Below are 11,937 nucleotides of genomic sequence, written 5' to 3' on the forward strand. Positions count from 1 at the left end.
CGCTTTTCTCCACCTATTTATCACAGAAATGACACACAGGTTCAAATATTCACTCAAGAAGTATTTTCACTTCCTTTCCCTTTATTACCAAATTCCAAAGCTAATCTCTTTCCAGAAAAAAAGAACTGCGACAGAAAGCTCTGGAATATAATCTTACAGCTTCATTACAACGATTACCCTACCAGTAAACATTAATAGATAGCTTTTTTTTACATCTTATTTTAAAATAATGTGCTTTTTGTAATGACAACATTAGGGATGTGTGTGATTCTCCTCGTCAAGTGCTTAAAGTCAGTAAAAAACAAATCAAACAAGATTAGGGGTAAATGAGAAAAGAAAACAGAAAGAGTTTTGTTCTTAAATCTGCGCTTTAAATCACAGCTCTTTTAGTTGAGATGTAATTTTATCTCTTTAAATGTTCTCAGTTCAGATTTGTATTCTCAATATGAAGTCAGGGGCTGCAGATTATAGACATTATAAAGGAGCCAATGTCATCACTGGAGATCAAATAGCTTTTCTTAATGTGCTGTTGTGCGGTTCAGGCTGCTCAGATGAAAAGTCTCTTTTCCTTCCAAAGTGCCTCATTCTCGTGTAAACATTATTTGCATTGTCTTTTCAACTGCTTCCACCATCAGATGTTCACATCAATTGAACATTGAAGCTGCAATCATTTTAGCATCAATTAGGATTTTTTTTATTTTGAAGGAATTCCCTTTTAAGCTGCGACTGAAGTAGGAGTAAAGAAAAAGATGATGGACGGACGTGAAGGTGATAGGTTTTCATTGTTGCCTCTCTGACATGCTGTGGTGGAAGATGTGCAGACTAGTTTACAGCGAAGCCTCAGTTAGACAGCGTGTCCAGTCCCAAAGAAGCGGCGTGCTGCTTGGCCCTCAGACGGAGGTTCTCGATGCTGGTGGTCTTGCTGTTGTGGCTGCTGAGGCCCCCCGCCGCCGAGGCCTGCAGCAGCGGGCTGTTCCACACCTGCTGGGCGTGGTGGGACAGGGACTGGTAGTAGGACTGGCAGGGTAAGGAGCCCAGAGGAGCCGGGGGCATGCTGACATTCATTCCCAGGTACGGGAGGGAGGACGGGGCTGTCAGGTCAAAGCCCGGGTAGTGCACCAGGTTGTTGGTGGCGGCCATGTGCTGACGGAACTGCTCCTGGAGACGAAACAGGCTCAGAGGAGAGGAGGAGTAGGAGTGGCTCTGAGAGAGGGGGCCCGTGTTGGTCAAGCTGCTGCTGGAGGAGGAGGAAGGAGTCACCGATGGAGACACTGAGGGAGAATCTGTTGAGACGGACAAAAGCGTCAAATGAGTGCGTGTGTTTTTAAAACAGCATCTTCTCTGTCTCATCTGCTCTGAACCGTCACCTGGTTTAGGGCTGAGTCTTTTGCATCCCGGTGAGGCGTCTGCAGGGGTCAGCACCCTCTCGCACTTCATCTCCTGCCTCGCAGGTTTACACTCGTCCTCCTTGTCTGTGGCGTTGTCCTCCATGGCCGACTCGCTGCCTGAATGCTCCGCGGAGGTGACGTTCAGCTCCATGTCCAGAGCGACGGGACGCGCCGCGGGACCCTCCGCCGTCTCCAAGGGTGAGGAGGAGGAGGAGCAGGACTGAGGTAGCTGGGGTTCAGGGAGGATGGTGGCTGAGGAGGAGGAGGAGGCGTCCTCCTTCTCGCTTCCTCCTTCGCCCGACTCCTTCTGCTTCTGAAGCTGCTCCTTCTGGAGACTGCGCTGCTTCTTCCTGAACTTTGCTCTGCGGTTTTTGAACCAAACCTGGAGACAAATGAGGAAAATTCATGAGATTCCAATAACTGCTTTCTGAGTCCCTATTGTTGCTGTTATCAAGATTTTTTTGTCTCATAGTCAGTTTTAGAAATCCATCGAACAGTTCAAAGTAAAGTAAGCAGGCTGGTTCTACTGTCAGACCTGCACTCGGGCCTCGGGCAGGTTGGTGCACATGGCGAGTCGCTCCCTCATCACCACGTCCGGGTAGTGCGTCTTCTGGAAGGTCTTCTCCAGCGCCTCCAGCTGCTGAGCGGTGAAGGCCGTGCGGCTGCGGCGCTGTTTGCGGTGCTGAGATCCGTAGCGAGCCTCCAAGATGATGTCTTGAAATGCGAAGCCGTTAGGAGAGAAAAACACACGGCAAGTTTTATTTCACTCAGGACAACATTCACTGGTGCAAAAGCAGCATTCATGACTAATGAAAAAAGAATTGAGCACAATTCACTGCAACATTTGAATTAAAAAGGCACAAAATTGAACAGATCAGTGATCTGATGCTAGAAAAACACTAATAATGCTCAACATAAATCAGTAATTAAATTCCAAATTTCACGTGAAAGACATTTAAAAGAAGAACAAGCAGGAAGACTGATTTAAAATGACTAAAATGATCAAAACATAAAAAAGTACAGATCAAAACACAAACTTCTGGATCTAAAAAATGAGACATGACCTTAATAAAATCATAAAGTGTTCAACCTTACTTAAAAAACTAAAAGGGAGTTTGTCACAAAGTGTTTTAATTTGATAAAATTAATTTTGTAATATCATACAGGGACAGTAAATATTTAATTTCCTGTTTTTAGTTACCAGATTATTATTTTTATGTATTAATATGAGTTTTAGTAGTAAGTTTTTACCGTGAGTGGCTTAGTTGCACTCTCCAGGAAACACTTTTATTTTAATTTTACCGGTGATAATGCCAAATAAAGATCTATCTATTGTGTTAGAGTATAGAAACACATCATGTTGTAGATTATTCATTTCACCAACAGTTCAAAAGTAAAGACGCATATAAAGATTAACAGTGAATGACTGAACTCATTAAAAAAATAAAAAAAAAAGAAATTGGATCAGAAGCATGAACATGAATTGTATTTTTTGCTTGTTTTCATTTTTGTAAACATACTTTAGTTTGGATTTTTTTTGTAAGTATTTTAACCTGAAACTCTTGATTAAATCTACATGAGTTGCAGAAATCTACATTTTAAGAGCAGCTTTCTGGTGAGGCAGGGATGAATTTAACCCTTTAACACAACACTTTTAACATACTGTAATTTTTCAGCCGTTCAGACGATCAATGAAATTCTAGATTGTAAAGGAGAAAAGCGGCATGAGCCGGTTTTCTCCTTTACAATCTACTGGAATTTCATTGATCGTGTTAACAATTAAAAAATTACAGTAAATCAAAGAACATAAACACTTGAGCTTCGGTGTTAAAGGGTTAAAAATCAACAATTTGCACTGACTTAACTCACTTAAAACAAAAAGAACTGAACGAATCTCAGTGATTTATGGCGATTCCAAATCAGGAAGCTTGCCTCACATCTATCTCGAGGCGCTCCACCATTCCCACCCCTGTTCAACATTCATGCGTGACTCGTGTCTTGAGTGTATGCGCTCAATTACCAGCCAGTCTCTCAGCCAGCGTGAGGGCGTGCACCGAGGGCCTGTAGTCAGGTGCGTGCTGTGCCTGCTGTGCAGCCTGCTGGTGCAGGTTGTACATGGCGCTCAGGGAGTTCATGGCGTGCAGAGAGTAGCCGTTGACCCCGTAGTGCTGCATGCTGGGCGTTGGCCTCCTGGAAGAGAGGATGAGGCTAAGTTCAGACATTTCCTCAGACATTTAAAGTAATGTGATGAGAATGCTTGTAGAATATGTGATTAATTTGTAGGGGTGAAATGTATAAAAAATAATTAAATGACAAAAATAAAATGTACTTGACTTAAACAGCAAAAGTGTCTGATTAATTTCAGGGTCATCAGTTCTCTCAGCAGGGATCTGTGTTCCTGATTAAAGCCTACAGGAGCGTTTCATTAGGAAGATCTTACAGATTGGGCTTCTATTATTTGTAAAAATGCTGTTTATTTACAAATAATAAATAAAATGTTTATTTAGAGAGCATTTTATCATGATTTTTGTCAATTTTACACCCATTTTCGATTTAAAATATATATTTTTTAGCGTTAAGATACACTTTTTTCCCCCTTTTTTAGTCACGTGGCCAATTTCTACAAAATTGTTAAATGTTTTGGGGAAGTACGAATTTAAAAAAAATTCTCATAGATCAACTATTATATTTAAGCCAGATAGCTTCTCCTCCGCTTTTCTTTATGACTCCTGCAGGGCCTGGATGTCAAGCGGCCCGCCGGGAAATCCTCCCCGCGCTCCCGATCCGCAGCTCCATCGGGCGGACCGCGGAGCCTCGTGGGGGCGCGCGCTTAAGTGTTATTCATTAACATCCAATTATCGCTCTGTTCCATCCATTAATTATACAAAAGACTCTTAATTAGGGTAATTGCCCCTCGTTGTCATAATGAACCGTGACGAATGCGTAATTCATGAGTTATTATTCGCGCCCTATCAGCAGGAGCCCGCGCGGCGAAACAAGGCTGATTTGTTACGGGTGCCGGTGAGGAAAACGAGCACTTTTCACCAAGTTTGAGCTCCGACTATTACTTATTTTTACTTTAAAAAAAACACACAAAAAACAATTTAAAACAGCAATAATTTAGAAATATATTTTTTGGAAATTATCTTTTTTTTGCTTTTAAATTATGCAGACTTAGATAGGTTTTTAGATGAAATGCTAGAGGACATGATTACATATGCATAAGTAGAGACAGAGGTGTCCTCAGAACGAAAAAAAAAAAGTCAGATAATCATAATGATCTGCAGGTAAAATATCTGAGACAAAAACATCTGGATCAACCTTTAGATGCTTTCATTGAAAAAGAAGGGGAAAAAATAGTTAAATTGTGTTTAATATTAATAATAATCGTGCAGTGCGCATGCTCGACTATACGACCGGTGAATGTGAACAGAGCGGCGGGGGAATAGTTTAATTCGCCGGGACAGAAGGTGCTTCGCTAAACATTTACTTTACTCCCCCAAGTATTTGAGCTGAATGGGCACCCCCTCCACACGCACACACCCCTACCCCACACACACCTCCACCCTCCTCTCTCTTGCGGCCTCTTATCCCGCCGCCCCCGGGGCAACGTTTTGGCTGAGATGTATGGCTTCTCCGCGGGTAAAAATATGCACGTTGATCCCCATTTGGCTCCTCGTCTAATGGAAGTGCAAATAGGTTTCGACTGCGAGGAACTCCATTCATCATCACGGCTGACACGCCCGGACCCACACAGCGGGGACGGGCCGGTTAGGCTCCTGTTGGTAATCTGCCAATAATCTTTTTTATTATTATAATCAAAAATACTTGATTGGTATTTCATAGTTTAATAAACTCAGTTACAAATGCTCAAATAAATATATTTTTTTTTCTAGTAAATATAAAGGCAGAAACTGATTTCGTTTTGAGTGTTGATTTAGCAATAATCCCGTTTCTGTCAGCACTGTCCTCCTGTACAAATCAGAGTCTGGACGTCTGTCAGTGCAGCCTTTGTCATTCATAAACTGCAGGCCTCCCGGCGGCCTTTGCGAGACCTCCATCGTCACATCGTCATTATGTAAATTGTCAAATACAGCGCAACTTTTTGATCCTCCCAAATGAGGAAACGTGTTATTTGCTTCCAGGCCTGAGGGGCTCGCGCGGGGCTGACACGCTGTTTGCTGAGTCACCAGTGGGAAGCTGTCAGCTTTGACCTCGATTTATTGAAGGACTATTAGGATGGTTTGGGCTTTTATTGAAGGACTATTAGGATGGTTTGGGCTTTGTATGACAAGTATGGAATCAAGCATTTTAGTAAACGTTGCCTTAAACTGGGTCGATATTAAAGTAAACAAAAATAAACGAATAAAAATAAACTAGCAAGCTAATCCTGGGGAAAGTTTAGCCTAGCTTAATTAACTTTTTTGTTTTCGCCCCACTTGAAACATATTATGCATATTTTTAAGGTGTACTTTTTAATTTAGCTGAATAAGAACAATAACTTAACAAATTTAAGTGAAGAAACAAAAAATGGGGCGCCGTTTTCTTTATAAACACAACAGTCGGTATCAAATGTCAGTCTGCTGACATTTGTTGTTTTTAGTGGTATAAATAAAGGTATTTTGAATACAAGACATTCTGTTTTTACCTTTCCTGTGTTCAGTCTTTTTTTCTTGGACGGCAGGGAAAATTCCAGCTCCCTCAGACTTCGTCGCTCTCCTCCGACCCTCCGTTGAAGCCCGCTTGTTTGTTTATTTGTTTGTTTGTCTCTCTCCGTGTAAAAGCTCACAGTCCGCACGCGCAGCTCCCGCCGTTTCCCCTCGTCTCGCGCTGAAGTGGGTCGCCGCCATCAGCTGGCGCGCGAGCTCCCCGCGGAGGGATATTTAAGCCGCGCCTTGCGGGGGCTTCCGCGCTTCCTATTGGCTCTCCGCCCTGTCAGATGACGTCACAGACAGAGTGGATTTTTAGGACCAAACATGAAAAGTTTGAACGCGTCAAGTTTGTTGACGTCCCTTCGGCAGCTGTTAATCGCTTTACAGTCGTCAATAAAGTACTTAAATGTTAAGCTTTTAAAAACCTCCATGTTTGTTTTCACTTTTTTTTGAACATTTCGTTTTTTAAATGAAAACTTTAATAAAAACATGAATAAAATGCTCAAGAAATTTACAATAATAATAAATTTAAGCCTATTTAGATAATGATTACAATAGTTTTAAACATTATATTAAATAATAGAAACATTAATTGACATTTTTCGTTTAAAAATAAATAAATTAATATATTTTTATGACTAAAATAGATCTAATCTTGATTGAATATGTGAGACTTTAAAAACGTGGCGATGGCCGCAGATGCCATGCATGGGGAGCTGCGGCCTGGAAGGATTTCGGATGCGATGGAGGAACGACAAGACGCCGTCTCAGCCTCCCGAAAACCCCTGTCTTGAAATGACTGCGAATAAGAGGATTAGGGCAATAATGCCCTTCTCTTTTTGAAGGGTTTTCAGAAAAGATTTCTACTGCCGGAGCAAAACCGTTTAGGTAAAGAATTAAGGGCAGAGCAGCAGACCTTTAAACGTAAAACTTGCATATTTTGTAAAGAGTTGTTTTTCTTTTGAATTATTTTCTTCTCATTTTAACGAAGAAACATTGATTTGATGGAATTAAGGAATGTTATTAAAATTCTATTCTATTCTATTCTATTTTATTCTATTCTATTCTATTCTATTCTATTCTATTCTATTCTATTATTTTGGATTGCATGACAAAATGAACATTTACTTATATGTTTTCAGTAAAACTGTTATCTTGTTAGATTCAAACACATTTTCCATGCGCAATTACGCATGCGCTTGCAGCTTTTTTTATATTCGTTTTGGTTATCCTGATAGATTTAATTACAATAAAACGTTCTTAAAATGTTATTTTACTCTAAATTTTATTTTGATCACGTTTTTTCCCACTTAAACCTTTTTTTTTCTATGGGAAACTGGTGCGTCTCTGTGAATTTCGGCTTTTATCACCTCTTTTTTTTCCCCTTCTTCTTCGAGGTCTGAGAAAGAAAGAGGATTAACTTGTGAACCAATGGAAATAAGAACTTAAACGGGAGGTAAATCTGGCCACTGTCTCTTTGTGAGGAGCGTCTCTAAAGCAATTAAAGCGAGAAAGAGTTTCTTCTCAGCGCCTCTCCACCTAAAGCTCCTTAGAGCGACCGGAGCTGTCCGGCGCATTTGATGGGTTTAAACGGCAGAAAGCAGCTCCCCTCACCGCAGTACAGCCAGACGCAGGCTGCACCGACAATCACCCACTAAACCAACTCACTTTTTAATAATCAACAAACATTTTTGCAAGTTTGAGAAGGATTTTTAATTATTATTATAATCTATTTAAATTGTCACTAAAAAGTTCCCATCACCAAAATAATTGATCCCAACTTCTTTCCAGGATAAATATGAGAAAAAACCCTTTAATTCCTCAATTAATAGCCAATAAATATTCTTAATGACGTTTGTGCAACTTCATGAATACATTATTGGTGCAGTCCAGCGAGCCTCAGCCTCCCGTGCACCATTCAAGGGTATTTCAGCATCTGTTCATCCCACAGCAATTAATCATTTTGATGTGTAGTTTAGAATCGACGTCTTGCAGGGGACCTTTTTTATTATTTTATTTTTTGACAAGAATAACAAAGCAATTTGCCAGGAGCCACCTCCTAGACATCTTATTAGCAACACTTCCACAGCAAACCCGCTTCCTTATTTTTTACATTTTTATGAGTTCACATAAAGACAATAGAAGATTTATTTTGACACCTCCTGCAATGAAATCCCTTTTAATATTTCAAAATTTCCCCCTCCTTCCAAAAGTTTTCAACTTGTCATTTAAAAAAAAAGCTGGATAATTCTCCCCTTTTTTCCTTTACTCTCCTGCCATCCAGTTCTTCTGCCCTCTTTTCTGCCCCCACCCTTGTCTCAATCCCTCTGTCTCAATTCTTTTCCCTTGCCTTCTCCCTCTTTCTCTCCCTCCCTGGCCCGGATCCCTTTGCACAAGGGGCTCCATTGTATGGTTTTAATCCAGAGGCAACACAGCTTTAGGGACATGCAGGGATAAAAGGCCCATCAAGACCACAACTTTATGGGGGCAAATCTCTCCCTAATCCTTCGCTTTATCTAAACAAAAGCCCCCCTCCCTTAATCCACCTATGTGTTGAAAAAAAAGAGGAAAAAGCAGAGAGAGAAAAGAGAGAAAACAAGAGATTGTTGAGAGGAGGGGACGCACTCATACTGCTGATTTAACTGAAGGAGATCTTTGAGGGAGGGTCAAGGTTTCCTGAAGGAGGTGAGTGATGCCCCCGGTTCTCACCTGCAGGAGGATCAGGTGTTAGCGGAGCGCACGGACCCACAATGAAGAGAACGTCACCTACTGAGAATAACATGAACATAATCCAGAGCCAGTCTAAGAAAGACGGAAGCAGATTTCAACAGAATATTTGACTTAACAATACAAGATGTATTTTATTTTAATTTTATAAAAACTCCAGAAAGTCAGATATACTATGTACACATGTATAGTACTCAATTATTTAACGTTGTCTTGATTGTTCCTTACGTTTGCAGTTTTATTTGTTTACTCCAAGTGTTAATGTTAATATTTTAGACATATTTTCTTTTATTTTCTCCAGAAATAAAACATTAATATAATACATACATGAACATTTCTGTTTCATCTTTTAGTCAAGAATTAGATTCTATTAGATATTTATTTTAACCCATAAGGACCAATTTTACCCCTAAAAATGAAATTATGTGGAATATACCAGTGGTCCCTAACCCCATGGACCGGGACCGGCCCGTGGGTCACTTAGTACCGGGCCGCAGACAGAAAAAAGAAATAGATGCACTAACTTAGATTATTCTGGTTTAGTTTATTTTCAAAAACTACCAGATTCTGTTTACATCCGTCATAGTCATGTTACTTACAGCGGCTATCTGGATGGCAAAGCTAGCAGCCAAAAGCTAACAAAAACCAAACAATAAAGCGTATTTGTAAAGTTTGTTCAGGGAGAAAAGAGCCAGTAAGGAAACCGAAGAAGAGCCTTCGACTTCAAAGAACAATACAGCTGCTGTTAACAGACAAAATCGGGAGTTTTCCTCAACATAAGGAATTATTGAGACAGTTGTTCTCATGTAGCAGAATGTGCTACATGCTAATGTGCAGCGACAGACTCTCGACTGTAAAATTGGAGACACAGTGGATTTACGCTTATATTACATTAAGAAAAATAAAATTGTTACGACGATTTCATCATTTTTTTTTTGTTTTATTTATCTATCACAGCTTAGAAGTCGCATGTAGCTGAAGCTAGCGTCCGGTTGTTAGCCTCCACTTTGATGGTAAGATGAAAACCATCATCACAAAGTTCAAACTAGCCGCAAACATTTTATGGAGAATGAAGATTCAACCAAATAAAGTTGCTGATTTGTGGAAACTTGTAAAAGGGACATATGAGGATTTTTCTACAGCAAGGCTGAATTAGGACAACATAGATTCAGAAACTTTAGCACAGAAAATGTTCCTCTGTGTTGAAAAAAATAACAAATAAATGAGGATTTATGGAAAGACGAAATAAAATCTTTTTTTTTTTGTCCTGAAAGATAATCAGAGCCTGGAATGAGTGTTAAAATCGTATTCTATGGGAAAAATAATCATATAATGTTTCCTTTATGGAATTTTTTCAATTCAGAAACGATTTCTACAAATCGACAACTTTGTTTCATTAAATCTTCATCATCCGTCTAAAAATGTAATGGTATTTTTATACTTTTTTAAAACAAAATATATTGCAGAAGCATTTAATTTTGATAGAAACCGGAAGCTTAAAAATGCCAACTTTGATTCCATGCGGATCGAGCCATGAAAAATATTGTCTAGTTTAAACCTTTTAAACTAAATTTAAAAGGTCGGGGACCACAGGAATATACCACAAACTAAGACTCTAATGTCACTGCAGGTTCTTATGGGTTAATATTTGTGCCATTTGGAAATATGGCATAAAAAGTTTACAAAGTGGGTAGCAGATATAACATTTTTTTAAAAAATATGGATGATTATTTTTGGTAAGAGGTGTTTATATAGGGTTTAAAGAATTATGAGGGTTAATAATTAATTTTTGTGTTGAGGTATTGTTTATTCTCTTAACCCTTATGTTGTGTTCAGGTCAATCTTGACCCAAACGCAACATAAGGATTAAACCAAAGGTTTTTTTTTTTTCTAATGTAATATTCCCTCATCACTTGTTAGAATACACTTTCCTTTATCCAGGATGTCCTTCCAATTAAAAGAATGAGAGCACTAGGCCAAATCTTACCAAAGCTCATCCGTATAACAGGAATCCCTGCACTTTCCCTCCAACCATCTGTCTTTGCTACAGGAAATCCCCCTGCATCAGCTCCTCTTTAGAGTCAAACTTTAATCTGCGACAGACTCAGACTTCAACTTTGACCTTTAGGGAACGGGAGGTGATGCTGTTGGACACCTGCAGCACGTGGTATAAATATAATCAATGTCACTTATTCTCTAAAAAAATGATCCTCTCCACCTTCATTGGCTCTGTAGGGCACATGCAAACCTAATGAAGCTGGAACAATTTACTCATTAAAGATAATTAAGTGTGGCTCAGACCAGGAGGAAAGCACCAGAGAGCTCCAGCTTCCCCTCTGGAGGTATGACTGGAGACTCTTCATCACCAGGATGATCAGCAGCTGGCTGGAGGCGTCTGGGAATCCTGGATGCAGGGATTACACCTGGCCCCAGGAGGAGGAAAATGTTTCCTAAATAGGCAGACAGGCGGAGGAAACACAAGGCAGGCGTGATGCATTCCACCACAATAAAGTATAAATCCCCTTCTTCACAGTGTATTACAGGCATGAACATCAGGGATTGTGTCATTGTTCACCTATAATCTGGCTTTAAAATTCCTTGTTTTACAAATGGTCCTCTTTAAAAAGCCTTTTCTTTACGCCTGGGTATTTACTCCTTTTTACTTTATCCTGTATTAACCTACAGTCGTCACATCAGCAGTTTTTCATTTTTTTGTTTGCTTGCATGTCATATTTTAGGGTCGAGAACTGTAAGGATCTCTATTTTTGTAATTACACAAACAGTAAAAAAGCGTGTACGAAGTCCCTTCTTATGTATCCGTACAGTTTAAGCGATAGGAGCAGACTCATAATGTTGTCACGTTTCAGTTCCCTGTTGTCCTTGTCCTCAAAAGCTCAGGGTGATATCCCGCTCTTCATTGGAAGTGAAGACGATGGCAGTTTTTTTAGTTGGTTGAGCAAGCAGCCTGCATGAAATGACTCCTGATGGAAATTTGGAAGCTTCTCTTCCTCCCATGCGTCTCCAGATCTGTTCTTTGCAAAGCCTAAAAGGAAATGTTTTTGTAGTTTCTTAATTTTTATGACTATAATGATGAACAATTAAAGGGGCACTACCATGAAAATTCAACTTTTTGAGAATTTAAGTGCATTTAACTGTTCACTCCTCACTAT

General features: G+C 39.8%; 1 protein-coding gene across 1 annotated transcript; it reads right to left on the bottom strand.

Annotated features, from left to right (window-relative positions):
• Window positions 1–1,107: 1,107 nt before the first annotated feature.
• Window positions 1,108–6,367, bottom strand: dmbx1a (diencephalon/mesencephalon homeobox 1a; the record flags this gene model as incomplete). The annotated part of the gene is given in 5 exon segments (XM_024274458.2): window positions 1,108–1,283; window positions 1,368–1,770; window positions 1,924–2,118; window positions 3,410–3,578; window positions 6,037–6,367. Coding segments are annotated over 4 exon segments (927 nt in total), but the record flags the coding sequence as incomplete, so codon positions are not given.
• Window positions 6,368–11,937: the final 5,570 nt, after the last annotated feature.

The sequence above is a fragment of the Oryzias melastigma genome, linkage group LG17 (genome assembly GCF_002922805.2).
Source record: "Oryzias melastigma strain HK-1 linkage group LG17, ASM292280v2, whole genome shotgun sequence".
Taxonomy (NCBI): Eukaryota; Metazoa; Chordata; class Actinopteri; order Beloniformes; family Adrianichthyidae; genus Oryzias; species Oryzias melastigma.